Source organism: Piliocolobus tephrosceles, chromosome 15 (assembly GCF_002776525.5).
Source record: "Piliocolobus tephrosceles isolate RC106 chromosome 15, ASM277652v3, whole genome shotgun sequence".
Taxonomy (NCBI): domain Eukaryota; kingdom Metazoa; phylum Chordata; class Mammalia; order Primates; family Cercopithecidae; genus Piliocolobus; species Piliocolobus tephrosceles.
In genome coordinates, this window is record NC_045448.1 from 49,179,485 (window position 1) to 49,205,462 (window position 25,978).

The following is a 25,978-nucleotide window of genomic DNA, read 5'->3' on the forward strand; positions in this document are numbered from 1 at the left end:
GGGGTGCTAAGCAGTATAAAAAAATAACACGGATCTATCAAGTCCTTAGGTAATGTTTGGCAGTTTTCAACTAGTAGAAATAATTTCACTTATAAAACTGGATATGTAGGTGGCACTGAAAACAAGAATGCTTTTCTGAGGCACTGCCACAAAAATGCTTGTCCACCAGATACCAGAGAAAATCCAGGCAGTCATAGCCAAACGGGTACTTAGATAACTTTATCCAAAGTGCACTCCTTTACGTTAACTTACCCAATACCTAATTCTCCATTGCACTAAGAGCCTAGGGCAGCATGTGTACCTTCCAATGCTCGGATCCCTGTCCATTAATAGTTCTGTGTACAACAGTTAATGTCTAGTCTCTGCTTATTTGTCTGGGCGATCCTAGGAGGGGGAACACTTGTCTTTCAAAAAACAGAGCCCAACGGAGGCCCGTGGGGTTGCATTGGCTTGGGAGGCTGGCAGCTGTAGGCACCCTTGCTGGAAGAACAACCTCAGGATATGGTAGTGGAGAACCATGACGTAGTTAGCAGAAGTTGGAAACAGACAAAGCAGGCAATCAATCCCTTTCGAAGCAAAGATAATTGAGGGCAAATCAATCCTGGGATTGGGTAAGGTAAGTGGTTCAGAACCAGTGCTGAACCTGCAAGGGCATGCTCGCATTCCTCAGCTACAAGCTGCTTGGTACATATAGTGCTGGGTGGGTGTGGAGACTTGCAAGAACTAGTTTGCTAACGAGGGAGTAGAGCTGTCTGGTTTGAACTTTACCTTCCCCTGAGATGTGAACTCCCTCTTAGCTGAAGGAGAGAAACATCAGCTTCCTTGTTCCACTCTGCCTTTGTCAGAAAGTGCCTGGGGAGTCTAAGAGAGTGACCTGGACAGTCCCCTCCATGCAGTCACAATCAGTCACATCTAGATAACATCCCAAACCCAAAATGTTGGGCTTAGCACTTCTATGCCTCGGTTCCCTGTTTTCCTAAGTCAAGTCAGGCTTTGGGAACTGTCTATTAAGTCCTTGTCAATTGCAAATGATATATCTCCCAAATTAAGAGTTTAACTAGATTTCATTCTGGGAATTGTACAAGAACTGGCAATAATTTAGCTTATAAAACTGTAGTTTAATGAAAGTATAAGACAATAGGCCTGGTAGAGGCTTTTTACTATCATAAGATGAGAGTTTCTATGGGCTGTTCTGACAGATTTACTCTTGTTTTAACTTAATAAGCTATTTCTGTTTTAGCGTTGTTATTGTTTCTGTGGTTATAGGACATTCTGTATTGCTTTATTATATTATCCCTCCCTCCCCCTCAGTCTTTATGGTGGCATTTTTCTCTTTGCTTAGCTTGTAAATACACAAATTTTCTCTGATCCTCTCAACTCTTCCAAGCACATATAGAAACAGAGCAGCTTGTCAGACATGAGGTAGAATTTGCCTAGTCCATCCTTCTTTCCTTCCTTCCTTCCTTCTTTCCTTCCTTCCTTCCTTCCTTCCTTCCTTCCTTCCTTCCTTCTTTCCTTCCTTCCTTCCTTCTTTCCCTCCTTCCTTCCTTCCTTCCTTCCTTCCTTCCTTCCTTCCTTCCTTCCTTCCTTCCTTCTTCCCTCCCTTCCTTCCTTCCTTCCTTCCTTCCTTCCTTCCTTCCTTCCTTCCTTCCTTCCTCTCTCCCTCTCTCCCTTCCTCCCTCCCTTCCTCCCTTCCTTCTTTTCTTCCTTCTTCCTTCCCTCCTTTCATTCCATTCTTTCAGTTTACAAGGGCAGGCTCTTCTTGAAGTTGGCGCCCTCCTCTCAAATAGTTTCCATTTCTTCCTTGAAGCTACCCAGATACAAATAACATTAATAAAGTCTTACACTTGTAAAGCATTTTTATCTTTTAAATCTGTTGTGATCATTATGACTACTTTCTGTGGTGGGTCAAGCATGTTTATTATCCAAAGCATATCTATGCATTGGAAAATGAAGCTCTAAAAGGATAAATTAGTTGCACAAGATAATCTAGCAAGTCAATGGCAAAGCATAGACAGAACTCAGGTTTCCTGGCCAATGGTTGAGGTATGTCCAAGAATAGAGTGTCAGGTTGAGGGAAGAAGGACCTTCCAGCAGTGAGGACTGATAACCAAAGTGGTGGTCTGTTGGCTGCAGAATCCTTTATCACTAGTTCCATTATTAACTCAGATGATACAGAGCATTCCCCACTCCGCTTAAAATTCCCCAAGAATTGTAGCTGGGAAGGAAAAGTAAATCCCAATCTGTCTCCTTCACTGTCATTGGGCAGAGCCGGTCAACACTGACAGGCAAAAAGGTGGCCACAATTAAGTAGAGTAGGGGAGTTAGAATGTTGACCTAGAACTGGCTTAAGGAAAAATATCAAATCTAGTAGGGAAGGAAATGGAAAGAGAGGCAATACTTGTCCCAGGTACACTGTCTTAGTTGATTCTTTTCAAGTTCTGCAAGGTAGGTGAGTCCCAGCTTACAAAAGAGAAACCTGGGGTTCAGAGAGAGTTAGAGAGATTTTTGGGATCAAGCAGCTAAGCAGGTGGCACAGTTGAGATTCAAATCTTCCTCTAAAGCCAATAGCCTTGGGCGCCTATTCACTTCTATTGCTGCCCTTTCTCCTCCTGAGATACTCAGAAGCCATACCCTTAGTGAGAGTCTTCATTCTCTCCCAAGACTGGGGTTAAAAGTTTAGCAGCATCTGATTGTCTCTGAAAGAGATACAGGGCCAGCAAACCCAACCCTTTTGGCTATGTTTGAATATTAAAGCCAGTGAAGTAAATTAATCTGTTAATCTCTTTTGAGAAGACAATAAGTGGTGAGAAAAAGTGAAATGACTGTTCCTGGAGCTTCAGGCAATCCATCAGGTTCCAGTCCTTGTTCATCTGCATCTATCAGCTTCTGGTTCCTGAGATACAGTGTAAAGATTTTTTTCTGGTTTTGACATTCTAGGTTTTCATGACTGAAATCGTCTACATTGATTCCTATCTGGGCCTGGCCTCTGTGCTCCGTTCAGGAAGGGCATGCACTCAGTGTGTGCTGCCTATCTGTAGATTTTCTATGTGTTGGAGCTGGTTTCTATCCAGCTCACTTTCTTCTTTCTGTGGGTAAATCACAGCCTTCAGAGAATCTCCCGCCCCAAAGTCCCTAACCCAGCTGAAAATCCAAAGTGTAGGGGGAAGGGAGCTTTAGCCTATCAGGTTCACATTTCTTTTATGTCTCCTTTTGTTTTCCCTTCCCCCTACAGCCCTCAGAGTGAAGATTTCTGGGATTTGAGCATCAGAATGACAGGGAGAGTGTGCTTTTTTTAGAGACAGAAATTCTTCTTAATCCGAAAAGACCCAATTTACCTCTGTAGTTGATTGAGTCTTCTTATAATGTCAACTTTTCCCTCAACTTCTTTCTTTTCTTTTCCTTCTTTTTAAAATTCATTAGTATTGTTTTTATTGCGACTTTTCCTTTGGGACCGCCATCAGAGGGAATGCTAAGCAGGATAGATCATGGAGGTCCTCCCAGGAGCCATTCTGATTTTTTTTTTTTTTTTTTTTGAGACGGAGTCTCGCTCTGTCGCCCAGGCTGGAGTGCAGTGGCCGGATCTCAGCTCACTGCAAGCTCCGCCTCCCGAGTTCACGCCATTCTCCCGCATCAGCCTCCCGAGTAGCTGGGACTATAGGCGCCCGCCACCTCACCCGGCTAGTTTTTTGTATTTTTTAGTAGAGACAGGGTTTCACCGTGTTAGCCAGGATGGTCTCGATCTCCTGACCTCGTGATCCGCCCGTCTCGGCCTCCCAAAGTGCTGGGATTACAGGCTTGAGCCACCGCGCCCGGCCAGCCATTCTGATATTTTTAGGGTCTGTTCCCAGTGTGGTTTAGAAGTGCCAGCGCTGCTAACTTGGGGTTATGCTTCTTGATTTCTTACATTCTAAGAGAGTGTTTTTACTATTTTTATTAGTATTCTTTTTTATGCTCTTTCAGCATCAGCATCCCTAGCTCCAGATGACTACCTGATTTATCACCAATATTTTAATTTTAGCCAATTCTGCTATTTCTTTGAGCCCCAAGTTAGCATCCCAAGTCTCAGCATCATAACTCTGAGAAGAGAATATATAGGGTATGGGCACACGTTCTGATATAGCTGGTTGCAACTCAAAGTAGTTATTCTATAAGCACTAAATTCAGTTTGCACCAAAAACCAGCCTCCAAGACCAAGAATACAACCGGTTTTTGGCAATGGTTATAGACCCCAGACAATAAAGGAGCTGCCAAAAATTTTGAGAAGGATACAGACATAGTCATTGTATTATTTTGTAAAGTATTTACTGAGATTTTTGGATACTTCAGGTCATCAATTGTGTTTTATTCATCTCTGAATCCCTAGTGTTTTATTCATCTCTGAATCCCTAGTGTATATGCTTGGTGCTGAATCCCTCAGCACCGAGCATATAAGGCATGAATACTTTGAGTAGCATTCATGTATAAATGAATGAATAAGTATGTGCATAGCACTGATTGTGAAGAGGAAAAATCAGAGGTTGGAGCATTTTCAAAAGGTTTTTGTAACAGTGAGATAAAATAACATAATGACTGATCATGTATGGAGCGAAGAAAATAATAAAAACTGATTTTAGGTTTATTATTAAAAGTTTGGAGAATGGAGATATTATGTCTTTAGAAATAGAGGAGTTAGATAAGGGACCAGGATTGACATGAGGAAGGGAGATGTCAACATTTGTATAGGCATGTTGGGATTGAAGTGATACTGGGGCATCCAGATGAACACAAAGGAGACAGCAGGAGAGAAGACAGGAGGTCAGAATAGGAGGTCAGGACAGAGGTCAGAGCTGGTGGTAGGGATGCTGGAATTCTCTTCTAGTAGGTGTGATATTTGCTGTAGGAGAAAATTAGATATCTGAGGGATGGAGTGGAAAGAGAATCCGAGAATGGCTGAAAAATGTCGCTTGATGAGAAAGCAGGCTTTGTATGAGTTTGGTGGGTTTGACTAAATATACTTCAGTCACGTGGAAAGCTAAATTAGTTATGGTACCATTTCCAATGCCATATGCCAACTCCTAATGACCACTGTTTAAAAATACTACTGTCTGAAAGCAAAGTATACATTTTTCTTTGTGATATAGAGATCTACCCATTTATCCACCCATCTATCCATCCATTTATTCATCCCTATCCATTTACCTATTCATCTCTCCATCCACCTATCCATCTTTCTATTGATTCATCCATCCATCCATCCCTTATCCACCTATGCACCAGTTCATCCATCCACCCACTCACCTATCCATAAACTCTACAACATTTATAGTTATTCTAGAATAAGCTAAGGAATAGGGACTTTTTAGCACTATTGATAAATCTTAGCACTCAATTGATATTAAAGTGAAATTTTCCTTGGAGCAAAAGTGTCAAACAGACCTAAACCCTAAAACTGATGTTTGGACTTTTTCCCTCTTCTTCAGCATGTGGGGAAATAAACCTGAAAAAGGGATTCCAGAGCCTTCAGAGGTCAGATATCAGATGTCAGTCTTAAAATTGTTTTATAAACCTCAAAAGTGAACTATAGTCACTTTGCTCTTCTTTTTCTCAGCAATTCCATCCTTCTTTCTTTGTCTCCATGATCTAGATCTTGCTTATTTCCCTGTCTATGGAAAATATAGTGATTGATACTTGTTAATATGGGCAGGTGATCTATGAGCAGAGAGAGTCCCATTGTGGTGGTTGGTGGGAAGAGGTGGGTAAATGAGCTGTTTTGTGGGTGGAATTTTCATTCCAGATTCTGGAAAGGGTAATATGAAAAATGTGTAGGGGTGGGGGCATCCAAAGGAACAGGAGAAGAAAACTCTACCTGGTCTGTTGCTTAGGTCTGAGATGGTGGGAGATCCCTCTCTATCTCTTCCTTCTTCTTGCCTTCGTCCTCTATCTCCTTTTTTTTCTTTCTTCTCCTTTGTGGCTCTTCTGACCTGTCTATGCTGGAGTGAAATTACTGACGCACTCTAGTTCAGCCTTCTTAGAGGTTTGGGGTCGGCTATGTTTCCTCTTCAGTGGGGATGAGAGTGGGTCCAGCTCAGCCTCTAACTCTCCTGTGTCCTTTGTCCCTGTCCTGTGATACCAGACGAGGAAGATTAGAATGGTCTGTGCTTATAGCAGGATGGAAAACTTACCTTTTTCCTCCTTATAAGTCAGTTTAAGGAACCAACCATGAGGGGCATTTCTGAAGGGCTGCATTTGCACTGAGTCTGCCCACATATGTGTCCCAGTGGCACCACCTTCTCACCGTGTCTACCTGCTTTTTCTTCTGCTACAGATTGTACAAAAATATGATGTCCCACAACCTGTTGTACCCTCATGGTAATTTTCCCTTCTGTAACCACTTGTCCTTTGCAGCCCTTGTATTACCAGCTCAGTGTAGCTCTGCCCAAGCCTGATCTTCCCAGATGGTAGGTTGGTCTCCAGTCCAACCCCCTAAATAAAACAAAACCTAGAATAAAGTCAGTAGCCTCAGAGTTTCATTCTTTTGGGATCCTTTTGCAGCTGGCCCTCTGCATTGGTCAGAGGGGTTCTTACTTTATAAAAGGAACTTAGAGTGATATGCTTTACCTTGAAAGACCAATAAACACTGCACTTGGCTAATAGGGATATATTTTGGGTGGAGGCTCTTCCCATAGTCCCTGTAGGCTCTTTATGATACTTACCGTGGCAATGCTGGTCTTTGTACAAGTCTTAGCAGTTAAGAGCATGGATTTTGGAATTGAACAGGCTTGGTTTGAATCTGGCCTTGTCAGTCCTCATTTGTATAACCTTACATAACTTCTTTTATATTTTAAAGCCTCAGTTTATGCATTACCAAAATGCTGATGTTATGTGTCTCATAGGGCTGATGTGAAGGTTAAATGGGATAGTAACAATAGCTATTTACCTGTGGATGCTTAGTGTATATCAGGAACCAGCCTAAATGGTCTCTATAGGAGCTACATAATTTTGTGCTTACAATAACGGTATTATGTCCATTTGGCAGCTGAGGAAGTTGAAGCTAAGAGGGGTTAACTTGCTCAAAGATACATAATTAGCAAATGGCAGAATTGGGGATGACTCTAACAGTATGATTCTGCAGCCTTGCTCTCAAACAGTTCACCATACAACCTAGATTATGAGTCCAGACTTTGGCATGTGGTTAGGACTCAGTAAGTGTCAGCTATTATTGTATACTGCCCCACCCCCAACAAGCCCAAATTTATTCAGCATGTTTTCTCATTTATTCACTCACTAAATTTCTAGAATGTAAGCTCAATGAGGGCAGGAATGGGATTTTTGCCTACTTTGTTTACTGTTGCATCCCCAGTGCTTATAACAGTGTTTGGTGTTGAATAGTCAAAACATTCACAAATGAATACATCTACTCACTCATTCATCCATTTATCAACGAAGATATTGAGCACCTACTATGTGTCAGACTCTGTGTCAGGTGCTAGGATAAGATATCCTCCCTTACCTTGTGGAGATCATAATCTGATGAGGGAAACAGATTTATGAACAAGTAACTCAATTTAAATATATGTTTCAAGGTGTTACCAAATGCTAGGGCAAGTTGAGGCGACAGTTCTTTTTTCTTTTAAGCTGCTGCCTAATTTTCATTTAGCGCTGCTAGCTGATATTCTTCTAGTCAGCAAATTCTTATCAGAGTTATCTTGCATTCAGCTGGATGAGGTGTAATTTCCTGCAAAGAGAAGGCAGGAGGCAGGGCTGTGATTGAAAGTGTTTTGCTATGCCAGTTGTCCATTGCACAACTCCAGGGGGTGACATTAATGTAGACTCTGATGGGAATGGTGCCATCATAATTTTGCAATGTGGTGGACCTGTGAAAGCTGTCTTTAATTCAGAGCCTAGGAGACTGGAGATGATTTACATAAAAGCTTTGAAGGTACTTCCCAGTGCACTTTCTGGATCACAGTGACCTGTCTAGAGGGAAGGACATGGTCAGTCAGTAAGCAGTGTGAACAGACTGCATTGCTAAAAGAAGTGAGCTCTACTGGGGTATCATTGCTGCTTAAGCCCAACTGGGTGTGGGCCACAGTGATGTCATCAGGGACATGACTGTGACTTCTAGGTTTTCTCTTATGCAAACTTGGGCCTCTTTTATTTGCCACATATCTCAGCACTATATAGGAGCCTGGCAAAGCGGGCTGCAAGCTCAGCCTTTGACAACATTTTGGAATTGAAATTAGCAGGATTTTTTTTTTTTAAACCAAGTCTTCTTATGCTTTCCCAGGTCTCTCTTAGTGGGTGGAGAGGTGGAAGGGGTGAGAAACTTCTGATATTCATCACCCTGGGATGGCAGGAACTCAATGCTGAGGGTACACTGAGATTTTAGCAGAAGACTGGCGAATAGCAATACTTGCTCCAAAAGGGAGGAGGATGCTTCAATAAGGGATTTAAGTCTTGCTGACTAGGCTCTGTCCCTTATATTACATTAATTTGTCTAATGTAATGTGTCCCTTACATTAGAACTTGTGGATCTGCCCTGTTTCTAGATATGGCGGCTCTTCATGAGCCCCATAAGGGGACCCCATAAGTGGTCAATCCTGACCCTTTATATTATAGGATCTAATGCCACCATAAAGGCTTTTGAGGCACACCCCAAGCTTAGCCAATATTTTTCACCTGGCTCACTCTCCTTTTATTATATTTGGATCTTCTCCCATGGCAACTTAGTTCCTATCTTTTGTCTTGGGGACTCCAATAAATGGGTAAGAATTTCAGAGAATGGTGGAAAGAACTCTGCTCTGGACAATTAGAAAAGTTAGAACACCATTCTGCAAAATTATGTCTAGATTTTGGCTCTGCCACTCATTGACCATGTAAGTTTTGGAATAGTTTTCCTTTGTGGGTTATCATTTCTCTATCTGTAAATGATATTATCATATAACTTAGGAGGAGGTTCTCCTCCTAAACATCTTATGAGGATGCAGTGGTCTGAATTTTTGTGTCCCTCCAAAATTCATATGTTGAAATCAAATCCCCAAAGCAATAGTATTACAAGGTAGGGCCTTCAAGACAACGATTAGTTCATGAGGACCCGACCCTCAAGAACAGGTTTTAGTGCCTTTATTAAGGAGGCCCAAGGGAGCTTGCTTGCCCCTTTCACCATGTGAGGACACAGTGAGAAGATGGCCATCTATGAATTAGAAAGCGAACCCTCACCAGACACTAAATCTGCTGGCTCCTTCATCTTGGACTTTCCAGCCTCTGGAACTATAAGAAATAAATTTCTGTTGTTTGTGAGTTTATGATATTGTTATAGAAACCTGAATGGACTAAGACAGAGGATAAACCAATATAATAAATGAGGAGGTGTTTGAAGTGGTATTTGTGCTATATGTGAAATATGGTTGCTTGTTGGCTGTTTCAGCACAGTTTGGCTTGATCTTAAGGATCTATGGACACAGAAAGGTGCCTTTTAGTTCCCAGACATCAAGGATTGATCCCCACCCATGGAAAGGAAATAGTGGCAGCAAAAAGCATCTTGAGTCTGCTTTGGAATAAAAATGAAAATATTTCATTAGGTCTGGATTCCTAATGGACTACATTAGTTAGAATAATACTGGTTGCTGTAAGGAATAAATTTCCAAAGTATCAGCAGCTTAAAATATTAGAAGTTTATTTCTCCCTATCACAGTCAAATGTATTGTTGTGAGTGAGTTTTTTCCTTGCACTGTTTAGAGACCCAGGTGTCTTCCACTTTACAACTTCACCATCCCCCCAGGGCAGTGATCATGTGAATCACCTGTGGAGCTTTAAAAACCGAGGCCAGGATCCCACTCCAGAGATTCTAGTTTAATTGGTTTTCGATGTGACCCTTGTAATAGGCTTTTAAAAGACTCGGGGGGGTCTGATGTGTAGTTGACGTTGAGAACCACTAGCGTGTTTTGGAGTTCTTTGCTTTTGGCTACAGAGAGGGAAAGAATCAGTGAAGACGGTGAATTTCCTTCTTAAAAACCTCAGCCCGTGGTTGATGAGGACATTGCTTCTATTCACATTCCACTGGCAAGACTAGCTACATGGCTGCCCTGGGTGAAAGGTAGGCTGTGAGAGGTAGTCCCACATTGGGTGATATTTTCCAGCAGTGGCTTTATACTATGGCAAGGGGACATGCATTTTGGTCATTTATTTATTTGTGTCCTGGGGCCAACAGGTCGACTTCCCCAGACCCTGTGAGACCTGACCTGTGGCACAGAAGCTTAGGACTGTTAATTCAAAGAGCCAGTATTGGGGTGTGGGTGTGCGTGAGAGGAATGGGTATCACCTGTTTACCCTGGATTTGGGAGCGACAGCCACCCCACATTCTTTTTTTTTTTTTTTTTCCAGGTTCCAAATGTGTTTTTTATTCACTATTTTTGATGACTATAAATAAGTGTTTCCACTATGGAAACGAAAGTTAGCACAGTACATTTTCATGACTGGGGAATGGATTTTCTGAAGTCATCTTCAATAGGGCAAAAACTTAGAAACAAACAAACAAAAAAACAACCTGAAAGTTGAATTCAGTTCTTTATATACGTCTCTTGTAAAAATGAAAGAAAAAAAAAAACCAAAAGAGAGGGGCAGGGTAAAAATTTTTTTAAAAAAAGGAAAAGAAAGAGAGGAAAAGGAAATAAGACGATTTATTGCTTCTCCTCAGCATCCTCCTTGGTCTCCTTCACCGAGAGAGCTTCTAGCTCTTCCGCCACTTTTTCAGCATGATCATTTTTGCCTGATCCTTTCTTTTCTCTCTCTTCGATCTCTTTCCTGCATTCTTGAAACTTTGTTTTGAATTTCTGTGCATTCTCAGCATTCAGGAAGCGGATGGCCAGCAGCTCTGGCTTGGGGAACTCGTCGGCCAAGTTAGCGTGGGTGTTCCAGACCCAGGCACGGTCACTACCTGCATTGGGCTTCAGCTCCATCATCGGCGTGATGTAGTGGTTGGCACAGATCTTCAGGGTCTTGTCCCTCCGCATGAGAAGGCGGATGGCCCCTTTCTCCTTGTGCTTCAGGAGCTTGACATCACCAGTGCCTGGCTCCTTCCATTCTGGGAGATCGTTCTCTGAGGCAAATCGGAACAGTTTTGCTCGCATTTTAAAAAGTTCCTCTTCATCTTCTTCCAGCGTTTTTATTTCTTGCTCAGGAAGAGAAAATATTGGCTCAAACTGAGGGTCATGGTTGGATTCGTCTGTATTCTCAGTGGAAGTATCATGGTCCTCATGAGTGTCCTGCAGGCCGGCGGGGATTGGTGGCGGCTGCGCGGGCCGCCCACGTGGCCGCTGATAACGGCCCGGGTCCCACCGGCCCCGCCCGCCCACCCTGTCCCCACATGGGCCCGGCCGCACCTTGGCGGCCGCCATGGGGGCGCGGCGGCGGCGGCGGCTCGGCTGGGTCGGTCGTCGCTGGCTCCGCGGCCTCTGGGCGGCTACTCGTAGCTCCTTCCCTCCGCGTCTGGCGCCGGCGCCTCCCGCCTGCCCGCTCTTCCCTCCCCACCCCACATTCTTGTCTACATCCAGAGGGCAGTTTGTTACGTTTGTTGTAATAAAGAGTGTTGTTTTTGTAGGCAGGAAAACTTGGTTAAAATCTTCACTTAGCCGGGCGCGGTGGCTCAAGCCTGTAATCCCAGCACTTTGGGAGGCCGAGACGGGTGGATCACGAGGTCAGGAGATCGAGACCATCCTGGCTAACACGGTGAAACCCCGTCTCTACTAAAAAACACAAAAAACTAGCCGGGTGAGGTGGCGGCGCCTGTAGTCCCAGCTACTCGGGAGGCTGAGGCAGGAGAATGGCGTAAACCCGGGAGGCGGAGCTTGCAGTGAGCTGAGATCTGGCCACTGCACTCCAGCCCGGGCGACAGAGAGAGACTCCGTCTCAAAAAAAAAAAAAAAAAAAAAAAAATCTTCACTTATTGCTTACTAAGCTTTTGATTTAGGGTATGTTCCTTAACATCCTTAATCTTCATTTTTCCCAAATGTAAAATATGTATAATTATGTCTGTGTTGAAAGGTTTTATAACAATGATACAAAAATGCCTACCTTGTCTTTAAATACGACAATATCTGTTATGGTGCTGGAAAGGACAGGCATAGAGCAGGGGTGGGATCTCTGCAGACTCTTCTCACTGAAGAGAGTTGGGAGGGGCTCTCTGTAGTGGCTGGGAAAGAGGGAGTGAGGAGAGAGGCTGTTTTACTGAGAGGCTGAGAAACAGCCTCAGGACCACAATTCTTCTGTAAGATGGGTCAGGATGCCCCCAGCAGGCTGGAGCCTCCTTTAAAGTTGAGGATCAGGCTCCTCTTATCAGCCCAGGGACACCAGGTATGAGCTGCCATCCATTTTCTCTGGATCCTCCCAGGACTAACTGCCCCCAGTAAGGAGGAGACCTTCCTCCTGAAGCCCTGTGCAGCTCGGCTGTGAGACTTCCTTCTGGGAACAAAACTGTCTGAACAGGGGAGGGGCCCATTCTGAGACAGGCTGGAGGCACCTGCTGGGGCTACTGAGGCTGCCACCTTGGGCTGTAGATAAGGAGAGATGGCAGAGATAGTAGGAAGCCTTCCTGTTAGTGCCAACAAAAGAACAGCTGGGCACAGATAATGCAGCCTGTCATTTCCTAGCCTGGAGTGTGACAAGACTGGCTTTGTGTGACTCAGATTAATTCTGTGTGTGTCTGGTATTCAGTGGGGAAAGGCCATGGGAGGAGGGAGAGGCTGGGGCAGGACTGGGAATCTGACAAAGATAGTGTTTTGGGGCTTTTCCATTTCCTTTTTCTATACCTCTTTCCCCTTCAGCTACCCAGCACCTTTGGAATTCCTCCATATCCCTTCCTTTAGTTGACCTGCAATGAGCTGGGGGTAGGATTATCCCAAGTTCTTCCTAGAATGATTATCTCTTAAGAGCCCAAGACAGGAAAAGTGAAGCAGCATCTGTTCAGGGGCCACCGCTTACCAGCTGATGCTATCAGTGTGTCTGACATTCCAGGCAGACAGTATCAATACCCCTTGGGAAAAATCTTGATCACATTGTAGTTTATCTTTTGGGGCCCTGAAGCCCTCGTCTTTTTGCTTCTCTTGTTATTCAGAGTTTGTAGGGAAAGCTTCTGTTATACAAGTTGCTGAAAATGATATCAAATACCTACTGTGTGCAATGCATTGTGCTCAACATACTTTCTAGTGATGGTGCAAGCTTCACAGCAGATGTTTGGGATATCTATTTTTATCCCATTTTTACCACTGAGAAAAATAGCCTCAGAGAAGGTAAGGGATGTGCCCAGGGTCATGCGGCTTGTTAAAAGGTACAAAACTGTCTAATTTCAAAGTTTCCTCCTGCACGCTCTGATTTCTAGCTGGTTTTCTAAAACATCTTTGTAGACGAACAATGAACTATTATATATAAGAAATGGGGTGATATTTATGAGACAGAGTTTTGCAGTCCTTAACTCAAACATACCATTCTCTTTCTTTTTGGAAAACATTATGATTCTGTATCAGTAGTTGGAAAACCTAAACTGTAAGATTCTGACAAGCCTACTGTGCCTCCTTGACATAAGATGACACCCTATTATTTTGGTACCATCATCAGCAAGCCTGTTCCCTTTTCCCTCCTCCCTCTGACCAGCCAGTGTGAGTCAGTCTTACTTTTTTTTTTTTTTTTTCCCTAAACTATGCTATCTGCCATTTCTAAGCTGGTATTCCACCAGGAGGATGTGGCAATGGAGGCGAGAGCCCTCAGATATGGAAGGATCAGAATTTCTGGAGAGATACATTTATTTTTTTTAAAAAAAGCATATTCAATACTATAATTTGACTTTAGTCACGATACTTAAATTGTGGTGATAATGTGTATTAGTCCATTCTCACACTGCTAATAAAGACATACCCAAGACTGGGTACTTTATAAAGGAAAGAGATTTAATTGACTCACAGTTCTGCATTGCTGGGGAGGCATCAGGAAACTTGCAATCATGGTGGAAGGGGAAGCAAGCACATCCTTCTTCATATGGCAGCAAGGAGAAGTGTACAGCAAAGCTGGGGAAAATCCCGTTATAAAACCATCAGATCTCGGGAGAACTCAATATCATGAGAACATTATGGAGGAAACCACTTCCATGATTCAATTACCTCCAACCAGGTCCCTAACACGACACTTGGGGATTATGGGAACTCAGTTCCAGTTAAGATTTGGGGCCGGGCGCGGTGGCTCAAGCCTGTAATCCCAGCACTTTGGGAGGCCGAGATGAGCGGATCACAAGATCAGGAGATCGAGACCATCCTGGCTAACATGGTGAAACCCCGTCTCTACTAAAAAAATACAAAAAACTAGCCGGGCGAGGTAGCGGGCGCCTGCAGTCCCAGCTACTCGGGAGGCTGAGGCAGGAGAATGGCGTGAACCCGGGAGGCGGAGCTTGCAGTAAACTGAGATCCGGCCACTGCACTCCAGCCTGGGCGACAGAGCGAGACTCCGTCTCAAAAAAAAAAAAAAAAAAAAAAAAAAAAAAAATATTTGGGTGGGGACACAGTGAAACCATATCATAATGTTCATAATGTTAAATAACATTAAAGGCATATATGAAATATCAGTTTATCAGAAAGGACCACAGATTAAAATTTTAAGAAGTATAGTAATTTACAACAAGTTTTGAAAGATAAAAATAAAGTGTCTTGCCTTTCTCAGAATATTTTAATTTTAACATGTGGCTATGACAAAGGAATGATGGGATTTCTACGGTGGGTCAGGTCAATGAGAGAAACGGGGGAGAGACATTTTAGGAGTCTCAATCAATTTAAGATCCTTCTATGACTCAATTTTGTATCCTTAATCTGGTTGAGGGGTTCATGCCTCATGGAGCAGGTTTGTCTTCATTCTCTTTGTAAATTATTACACTGTGCATGTCTGCCTAGGAGGTTTGTCTTCCACTTCCTTTGATAAACTGGTATCTGTCATTTTGGTGCCTCCATCAAAACTGAGGCAGATGCATTCTGTTCTAGTAGCCTGTGTCCTGTGCATGATCCATCTGATGCTGGCTGTTATACTTCAAGTACGCTGTCTCTCTGAGTAGAAACACAGGAGTCTTAACAGTGATATGAGGATATCTACCACACCACACACCTGCCATAGCCACAGAGCAGTGGGGTTTGGGGATGGCACAGCTGAAAAGGGCAGAGGATATCTGAGTGGGATGTGGGGATAAGTGGATGGAAGAAAGGGGCCTCATATCTCCCATGGTGATAGAGTTCTTTGGATGAGACTTTGACCCCATATGAGCTGACTGCAGTATCCTAGGGACGGGGTATGATCTTTGGATCACATCAGCCCAAATCCTAAACCCATTGGCACATAACGAGGACAAGCTGCCCACCTAGAAAGAGCAGGAGGTGGCTTTCTGTGATGCTAATGCCTTGGCTCACACTGTGGAACCTCCAAAGCCTACCTTTCTCCTTGGCCCTGATTCAGCCTTTTCTCAGCTCCTTGCTGAGTTACAGCTCTATGTCCTGTTGAAGTAGAATATAAAGATGGGCTGAGCTGCCTAGGCTTATGCAGCTTTCAGAGGCAGAGCTCAGGCAGGAGCATAGGTTGCTTGATACCTGATGCTGGAAGTTCCAGAGAATGTTCCCATTGCCAAGAAATGCCTACCATAGTGTACACATTCTGCCTAGTGGAGAACTCCACTTACCTGTTAGGGTGAGGGCCTCAGTGCAGAGCTCTGAGGCTCATAAACTCCTTCAGAACCTCAGCTTTGGTCTGTTGACTCCTTGCCTTTGAAGTAGCATCACACAGGGGCTGGGAAGCCTGTCCCTGGAGTGAGGGGCCCGACATTTGAATATCTACGTTTAAATTGCAAGTTGTAACATGGTGAAACCCCATCTCTACTAAAAATACAAACATTGGCCTGGGTGTGGTGTCAGTTGCCTGGAATCCCAGCTACTCAGGAGGCTGAGGCATGAGAATCGCTTGTACCTGGGAGGCAGATGTTGCCATGAATCGAGATGGTACCACTGCGCTCCAGCCTGGGCGTCATAGTGAGACCCTGTGTCAAAAAAATATAATACAATATGTAAATTGCAAGTTGTATAACCTTCAGCAGGTGACTTGTTTCCTTGGCCTTAGTTTTCCTATCTGTAATTTGCCAGTAATGGCAACATGATTATGAGATAATCCATGTAAACCATAAGGCACATAATTATCTCTTTAACTGTTACTTTTATCAAATTACTTTGTGGCAACCCACAGAGAGATATACTTGGCACTTAACAAACACAAAACCACAACCAACCATACACACACACACACACCACACACATATACAAAACCTTCTACAAGTGACAGAGGTAGTGTGGGAGAATCTGTGTTGGGAACAGACCCTTAATTTGACAAACACAGAGTTAATAATATTCATGCTTATGTGATTTTGATACAATGAAGCACTGTCCCCTTCCAACAGAGTACACATTGTTCTGTCTTCCTTGCAAGTATATTTTCCTAAAAGTAGCTTGGATTAGCGAGCAGGGGTCGGTGATAAGGAATCTCACTTAACTGGATATCCTGTTTGGGAACCATGTCTGATGTCCAGTTACCTTACTCTACACCTCCCAACCCTTCGACCCCATCTACTATCTTGTTAATATTTACAGTTGCAGTTTGCTCTTCTGGTACAAAATGCCAGAAGTATTCTCGAATTGCCTCATAAAATAAACTCAATTTAGAAAGCCTTATTCCCTAAGGATATATTAGCTCTTCACATTCTGGAAGCCTGAAGTTTTTTTTTTTTTTTTGAGCCAGTTAGTTGTGCACGCAAACCAGCTGAGTAATTCTACCCTTGAGATAATAGGCCAGTTGGAAGCAAGAGTTTTTAAGCTGCCAACAACTTCCCCTTTGGCTTAAGGTCACGTGTGTGTGTGTGTGTGTGTGTGTTTATGGTAGAGGTGGGTGCTACTTTTACCAGGGTGTAGCCATCCATGTATGCCCTGAAAGTCGAAAAGCTGACTCAGAAAGCCTGAAGTTTTAACCACTAGATGTTGCGAATAGGGGTGGGACAGACATTTCTACAAATTCATTGCCCAAAATGATTTCCAGTAAAATTTATAAAATTTATAAAAGCTCTAGATGTGGTCAGAGGGAGGAATGGGGGTAATGAGGAAAGGTGACACATGAAGAGTTAAATCCCAGTTGGAGGCAACCTTGCCAATGTGGTCTCAAGGGGCTCGATGAATAACTGAGTCAAGAGCAGAGAAGGACATGTCAGAGTGGGTTGGTCAGGGAGACCTGATGTCATAAAAAGACAAGATTTTAGCTGGACTTGCAAACTTGGGTTTATTTGGACAGGCAAAGAGGAAGAGTAAACACTTTGAGGATTATTAAAAAGACCTCCCTTTGGTTTGGATTTCAGCTAGGCCTTGTCTGCCATTGTAAGGTGAAACTTACCGATTTTAGAACTATGTTCAGTTTTAGCTACATACACTCCGATCAAGTATCTGGGAACATAAGGAAAAAAGGAATTATCAGAAAGCTATCTCTATCTCTTCCTCCTTTTTACTCTCCCACCTAAGGCTTAAAAGCTAAGTAATGCTGGCTAAAGGAAAAATACTCGTAAGTTACATATGTATTTAGTAGCAACCTATCTCCTGAATTTTTTGGGAGGTGGGGACGTACTTCGACATCTGGAAAACATCCTCAGATATGGAAATCAGCTCCAAAGACCTCTGAGGACAAAGGAAAAGAGCTGCCACAAGGCTTGTCTGTGAGGTCACTCTGCAGGAAACAATAGCAGGGGCATCTTCTGACCAGAATCTATTTTGAATTAGAGTTTTGTGAAAATTGAAGTTGCTGATGTGGCAAAGCCCAGGCAGGGGAGGAATGAGGGTGGAGGGAGGGAGTGCTGCTTGAAGCTGACACTCTGAAAAGTTCCCAAAAAGAGGAAGAATATAGCAGAATCTATAGTCTGAAGCCACTCAGTGTAGAAACAGTCTTGCATCTCACTTATGACCCTGGAATATCAAGAAAAGGCTAAAAGATGTACGTGTTGTTCTGTGTAGTAAGTTAGAAAAGAGTCATAGAAAGTTCTATAAAAGTTGGTCAGCAGTGTTGACAAATGGAAGGGGAAGTTTCAGCTGTCCACATCGGAGAGAAGGGAGTGGGCCCGTGCTGAGAGCTTACTCTCTTAGGTGCTCTCAGCCATGGTGTCATTTGGTCATCACAACTCTGGTGAGGGATTCTTACTCCATTTTTCCTTTGGGGAAACTCAGGCTCAGAGATACTAGGTAACTTGCTTGTAGTCAAATAGTAGCTGAGGAAGGATTTGAACTCACTTCTTAGGACATTAGAAATCATGTCACCATTTATGTAGAAACTTTGTTTTTCAATGATGTGCAGGGCAGGTTTTGTTGTTCCACTTTGTGGATCCTCTTCCAGGCTGCTTGAAATAATGCCATGTGAGGACAGGCACTGGCTTGGTTTAAAGTGAGTAATCAGTGCCTTGTGTCTCCTGATATTTAATAAATGTTTTCCAAGGCTAGAAGGGGAATGAGAAGTGATAATTCATTTACAATGACTTGCACATAATAAGAATTCAATAAATGTTATTTCTTGATGATAATGAAGATGACTAAATAATCTCTGCCCAAAAGGATTTCCTCTGACAGACTATTGATTTCTGCCAAAGCATCAGCCTAATAGGATAAAGATTGTGAGCTCAGCATTGTTAGTTATGAAGCATTTATAAAACGAAGGTGAGGAGACAGACTCTGTAGCCCAGACCTTAACTCCCTGTTCTGCTGTCTCCCAATAGTGCTACAGGGCTCACCTCTTACGTAATGGAGGGAAAAGTATATCTATTAGTAGTTTTTGTTGTTTTAGGCAATGAGAAACATTAGAGGTTCTTCTGCTTCTAGAGCTAGGATAACTTTCTAAATACTCCTGTGGAGGTTTTCTTTAGGAATATACACAGCTTTTCAATTCTGCTGAGTGACAAATGTTCTCTTAGTAACAAGCTGTCCTTTTGCATAGCTGAAGCTCATCCTCACTTGACCAACCCCTCTATTCTTTTGTGAAGACAAAATACTATGCATAGTGAAGTTCCCGTTTGCGGCTGAAGGAAGATGAGGGGACAGCATCTTTTAGCCTTGACCTCCACACAAGAACACCAGAAGGGGAATTAATTACCAGTTAGATTGTTCTGAAAGTAATTGCTAGAAAACTTCAGAGTGGGGACAGAATTGATGCCTGGGATGAAGTGGTCAGGTAGGTTTCTTGGAGGACACAGTCCTGAAGACTGTGGGGCCCAAAATAGTCCTCAAGGCAGATAAAAGCCAGACTTAAACTGTCTGAATTTCAACTCTGCCACTTACTAGTGACCTTAGTAGTTTTCTGCATCTTTCTGTGTATCAGTTTCTTCATTTATAAAATAGGAATAATAGTAACACCTACTTCATAGATTGTTTTGAGGATGAAATGAATTGGTATATCTCAAGTGCTGAAAACAGTGCTGTATACCTAATAAAAGTTGAATAAATATTAGGTAATTTTATTAAAGACTGGGGAGGTTTAGGTAGTCAGAGAGGAGAAGCCAGATCTCAGAGGCAGGAAAGAGAATATAGGTTAAATTTACCTTCTCTCCCAGCCAAGGCAGGAGACCTGACTCTTCCCCTTCCTTGGTGACACAACCGAGGGCAAAATGTTTTCCTATTGACATCCCTGAAGACACAAGTGAGTGACTTTGGGTGGCTGCAAGCTGGTAAACAGTTTTCGGAAGAGCTTAGATTGTTTTTTTGGAATATATTTGAGCCTGGGGAAATGCTGGCCCTGAGGGGCATATTTGTTTCTCGTAGAAAACATCGCTTGTTAGAAATTCAAAAGACTTGACTATTCAGCTTCACTCAAAGCCATGCTTGAGCCCAGCTATTGGTTTCCATATGAGACTTCAGGGAAGACCTGGGTCTCGCCTGAGGTTGGATCTGTTCTTAAGACACCATATGGGGTCTTTTAAACATGCAGTAGACATTTATTGATCATCTTCAATGTGCCATGTTTCTGCCTTTGTGGAGCTCACAATTTATTAGGTGACACAGACAAGTAAAGAGGCAATTGCATTGTAATGTGACAAATGTTCTCATGGGAGAAGCGTAGGACACCATGGAAACAGTAGGAGATGCAGCTGGTCCAGTCCAAGATGATGGAAGAAACATGTAAATGAAGACCCAAGGGAGGGCCAGGCATGGTGGCTCATGCCTGTAATTCCAGCACTTTCGGAGGCCAAGGTGGGCAGATCACCTGAGGTCAGGAGTTTGAGACCAGCCTGGCCAACATGGTGAAACGCTGTCTCTACTAAAATTACAAAAAATTAGCTGGGCATGGTGACGCATGCCTGTAATCCCAGTTACTTGGGAGGCTGAGGCAGGAGAATCGCTTGAATCCAGGAGACAGAGGTTGCAGTGAGCTGAGATTGGGGCACTGCACTCCAGCCTGGGCAACAAGAGTGAAAGTCCATCTCAGAAGACCCAGAGGAGGAGGATTTAGCCTAAAGCTGTGGGGTTTGGGGAAAGGGTAGGAGTGTAGAAAGTAGAAGGAATGTCTATGAGGCTGTGAGTACTGACCTGCTGACGTGGGCCAAGGTTAATACTGTGTGTGCATAGATGCATATGTGTTATATGTGTGTGTAAGGGGAAAGAAGGATGAGATGGGGTGGGGCAGTTTAGGATAGTCAAGAAAGACCTGATCTGGATTAAGGAGGAAAAAGTCAGTTTTTGTGATGTCTTACTGGCCAACTTTGGGTAAGTCCCTTCACTTATATGGAACTTGTAAAATGGAGAGAGTAATAATATAAATCTGGCCTATTTCCTAAGGCTATCTCATACTAGTACATCTGAAAGAGCTTAAAACATATAGTAGTACATATATTTAAGGAATTATCATTGTCATGTTACTATTTCTTTTAGAAATCATGTTATGATTTCATTTAGACTATAAATCTGTAGTACTAGGAATATGTGAATGTGAATGATTAGGAATCATCATTATGAAGAGTATCTTTAATATTTACCCTACTATCATTAGAGGCAGGGAAGTAGAGCCTCTGTTTATGATGGTGGGCAGTGTTTGTAAATGGTCAACCAAGCTGTCCATTCCTCCTGCCCCCACCTCCTCCACCTACTTACACACAAAGGTGGTGACAGAATATATTAAAAAAATGGAGGCTATGTTTCTCCAAATCCAATTTACAGAACAGCAATTCTTGTGATTACTTTTCCATTATCGGTTTACAGTTATTACTTGGTCAGATGGGTCAGGCAATGGCGGGAGCATTGTGGATGGTGGAATAATATGTTACAGCAGGGAGACTTCCCTGCAGAGGGATGATGGGGAGGACTTCAAAGACAAGCCCCAGAAATAGGGCATATGGAAGCCAATCTGGTCATCAGAAAAGTCTATTAATCTTCCATTCTGACTGGAAGGCCACAATGTGAACTTGGCAGGTTATTCTCTTTCTCAAAGCCTCAGTTTCTTTATCTTTAAATTGGAGATAATAATACCAATTTTATATATAATAAGTATGTCAGATTTTATGTAACTCATCAATAAATGATGGAACCAGTGAGATGACATAACTGGCTTACAGGATAATTCAAAGAACCACACATAATATAGGCAATAAGGAATGCCGAAATGAATGTACAAATAAGTGCAAGCTGAGTCTATTAAAAGGCAACAATCAATTGCATTCCGCTGGGCAGATTCATTTGCATTTCAATGTATGAAAGTTATTTGCATCGTTGTCAGTTTTCTGCATTTTACAGTGTTGGGGAATAGCTAAAAATAATCATAACCCAGATTATGGCTTGTTTTCCATTTATAATACTCAGTAATCTTTTTGGTCCATTTTAGTCTTGTTTCACAATTTTCCCTCACTTAATTAAGTAGAGATAATGCATACAGAGTGCTTGACAAAGAGTAAGTGCTCAATCAACGCTAGCTATTATAAAAATCATTTAAATAATAGTAATAATAAAATTTTTCTGCACTGCTGGCAGAGTTATCTCTCCAAAGTACAGCTTTGGTCATGATAGCTTCTTCTCACATTCAGTGACTCATCATTGTCTCCGAAATAAATTCCACACTTCTTAGCTAGATATTTAAAGTTCTTTGATCTGTCTCCATCTAAACTTGCCAGTCTATTTCCTACACATAACTCTTTGCAAGGTCTGTCATGATGCCTAGAATTTCACCATTTGGGATCAATCTTTTTTGATATTGAAGAGTTTGGGGTCTTTAGGTGCTCCCTCTGAAGATGCAAATGTCACCAAGAGAAGATTTTGCCCAGAAATGATCTGGCAGCAACATAGTCGCCCAAATTAGCAAGTATATTAGTATGCTTGGGCTACCATAATAAAATGTTTAAGCTTGGGTGGCTTAAACAACAGACATTATTTTTCTCACAGTTCTAGAGGCTGGGAAGTCCATGATCAAGGTGCTAGCTGATTCGGTTTCTCATACTGGCTCTCTCCCTAGTGCAGATAGCCATCTTGTTGCTGTGTCTTCACATGGCCTTTCCTCTGTGCATGGGCAGGGAGAGATTTCTGAGCTTCTTCCCCTTTGGATAAAGACCTCAGTCCTATCATATTTAGGTCCCCACCCTTATGACCTCATTCAACCTTAATTACCTCCCTCAAGGCCTTATCTCCAAATACAGTTACATCAAGGGGTTGGCATTTCAACATGTGAATTTTGAGGGGACACAATTCAATCTATACAGCAACATACTAGAAGATAGAGTGTAGTCAAGAATGGAGACTGGGGCCTGAGTGCAGTGGCTCACATCTGTAATCCCAGCACTGGGAGGCCAAGGTGGAAGGATTGCTTGAGCCCAGGAGTTCAAGACCAGCCTGGGCAACATCGCAAAATTCTATCTCTACAAAAAATACAAAAATTAGCTGGCCATCATGGCACATGCCTGTGGTCCCAGCTACTTGGAGGCTGAGGTGGGAGGATCACTTGAGCCCAGGAAGATGAGGCTGCAGTTAGCCGTGATTGTGATACTGCACTTAAGTCTGGGTGACAAAGTGAGACCCTGTCTCCAAGGGAAAAAGAAAAAAAAAAAAAAAAAAAGAGAGAGAGAGAGAAAAAATGGGAAGGCTGGCTTCACTATTGCTCCACAAAGTTATTCTGCTGAATTTTCTTTGTGATGAGATCCACACACTGTTACTTGGAGGATTCTGAACCTGACTCCCATACCCCAGAACAGGAGTCCTAGCTGGGGAAGATGAAGTGTGGGATTGGGTTCTCTTCTGCCACTCCCTCAGCCTCCAGTGGGTGTCTCACTTAAGCTGAAAACTGGGGACAGCTGCCTAGGACTGGCTGAGATTTTCACTTGAAGACAAATGCCCAGAAATGCTACTACGTTCTCTTAAAAAATTCTTAAGATTCTGTAGCTTGCTCTTTTGAGTGGCTAAAACATATGATTTTCTTTGTTCATACATTTGATTTTTGTCCAGATGTGTTTATTTTAAAGTTTTCCATTCATACCACTCTTTAGGGACATTACAGGGCATCATTTGGCTTAATTAAAACATCTAATCCATCACAACGCTAATAGGTTACAAAAACTGCAAAATAGATGCATGATTTAGGGGTAGCAAAACACTTGGAATTAACTAATGAAGTGTTCGGTTTGGGAAAAGTATTTTCTTTTTCAAAGTGTGTTATGTGCCAAACTCAATTACTAAGGTTTACAGGAAGACATTTGGGTAATTTCAGAAGCAATTTCAGGAGGTACTATCATATGAAATTATCTGCTGAGTGGGTAGATATCACTTTCTGTTATTACGGTTTGTTTATTGGGAGCCAAGTGGGATGAGAGTGTTAAGTGGTGTGCACATGAAGTTGAGGCAGTGAAACATAGTGAAAAAGAAAAAGCAACTGGATTTGGAGGCTAACAGACCAGAGCTTGTCACTAACTAGCTCTGTGACATTGGTTAAGTCCCTTAATTTTCTAGGCCACAGTTGACTTATTTGAAAAAATAATTGTTGATGACATCTAAAGTTCTGTAGTAATTAGGATAGTTTTAGCTGTTGTAATAAACTCCGCAATTCCAGTGGCTCAATCCGATAGAAATAAACTTAAAAATACTTTTGACTGTTGAAGTTTTTTTCTTTTGTAAATGAAATTTTAAATTGAAGTATGGGATGCATGCTGAAAAATGCACAAATCAAGTGTGTAGCCCAGTTAAGTTATGAAAAGGTGAATGCCCTTGTAACAGCACCCCAGGAACATTTTCCATAGCTCTCCAGTGACTCCCCCTCCAAATTCTTCAAAGCAACCACCATTCCAACTTTGAAAATCATAACTTAGTTTTGCTAGTGCTCATACACCGTATAAATGAAATCATGTATTGCCATTGATATGCATAAAGTATGTATACTTTTGTGTTTAGCTTCTCTGAAAGAGCTATAATCAGATTCATACATACTGTTATATGTAGCAGCAATTCACTAATTTTGATTGTTTTGTGGTATTCTATTATATGAATACACCAAAATTTATCCATCCTCTGTTAATGGATATTTGGGTTTTTATGAATAATGCTGCTATGAACATTCTCAGACATTCATTTGGGGTTGTGTGTGTCTGTGTGTGTGTGTGTGTGTGTGTGTGTGGTCCATTTCTATTGGTACAGATTTAGGCATTGCATTGTTAAAAAAAAAAAAAAAAACAAAGCACTAACAGATTGCAAAGTGGTTGTGCGAGTTGATTCTTCCAACAGCGGGATATGAATGTTCCTGTTCCTCCTCATTCTCACCAGTGCTTGGTGTTGTTGACCTTTCTAATTTTAGCTACACTGGTGGGAATAAAGTGACATCTCATTGTATTTTTAACTTACATTTCCATAAGGAGCTCATAAGGTTAGGTAAATTTCATATATTTATAAGCCATTTGAATATTCTTTTTGTTAAGTGACTGTGTAAGCTCCTTACCTATTTTTATATTAGGTTGTTTATTATTTAGCAATCCAGTATAAAAATAGGCATTCCTTATCTGTTTTGCGTATGAGCTCTTTGTCAGCTCTAAGACACTATATTTTTAAATTTTTACTAAAAACGGCAGTGAATGCTAAGTGTCCAGCTTTACAATAAATACAGTAACGGCAACTCACACTATAACAAAACACACTTCGGATAGCCATTATTTTTCTGTTTAGGACAAATTTTAAAATCTCTTTGGTTAAAAAAACAGGAATGTACATATACAAAGGCTCAAAATAGGCCATCCTTTTAAACAGAAAGGCAAATGATTCACAGAAGACTACGAATAGAACGTGTAACTACTTGACACAAATCTAATAGGATTTGTTAGTCAGTCACATCTAACACATCTGAAGTGTTCTTGTATGAAGTATCACATGAAGAAAAGAAGACTTTATCAGTATCTAAAAAAGTGGGTTTGCTCATGGACAATCTGACAACTTACCACAAAAAGTGTTGCCTGAGACATAAGGAAATGCAACATGATCTTCTTAAACCTTTTAGTTCAAGTCTTTCCACTCAATAAAATAGCAGAGGATCTGAAACTGAGAAAATATATTTGAGAACAAATAGCTTGTGAAACTCAACATTGTTTTTGCATCATTAGAGGGTTTCACTGAGCAACCAACTTGTCTGCTTGGTATGCATTTCAGATGTGACAGACACTTCTCTGTACAAGAGCCCGTACTGTCTTCAATCCTAGGCCTCGAGTGTCTACCACAGGCAAACAGTTTTCTCCCTATTTTGTAGTAATGCAATCTTCCTATTAGCAAAAAGAGGTAACCAGCCCCTGTAGACTGAAGGGACCAGGGTCACAGGATAAGGATTTCCTCTTAATATTTTTTATTTTGATGTTTGAACTCCTGATGCAACATTCTAGAACAGGGGGTCAGGACCTGCTATGTCCAAGGGACTGACAAAGGAAAAAGCTCTGTTTATTTTGTGTGATTTGATG

At 42.1% G+C, this 25,978-nt stretch overlaps 1 protein-coding gene across 1 annotated transcript; it reads right to left on the bottom strand.

The window, feature by feature from the left end:
- Positions 1 to 10,661: 10,661 nt before the first annotated feature.
- Positions 10,662 to 11,465, bottom strand: LOC111550431 (ran-specific GTPase-activating protein-like). The gene is made up of 2 exons (XM_023223855.2): positions 11,364 to 11,465; positions 10,662 to 11,246 (listed from the first exon to the last, which is right to left on the bottom strand). Exons 1-2 carry the CDS (start codon positions 11,376 to 11,378, stop codon positions 10,662 to 10,664), a joined length of 600 nt encoding a protein of 199 aa, XP_023079623.1. The 5' UTR covers positions 11,379 to 11,465.
- Positions 11,466 to 25,978: the final 14,513 nt, after the last annotated feature.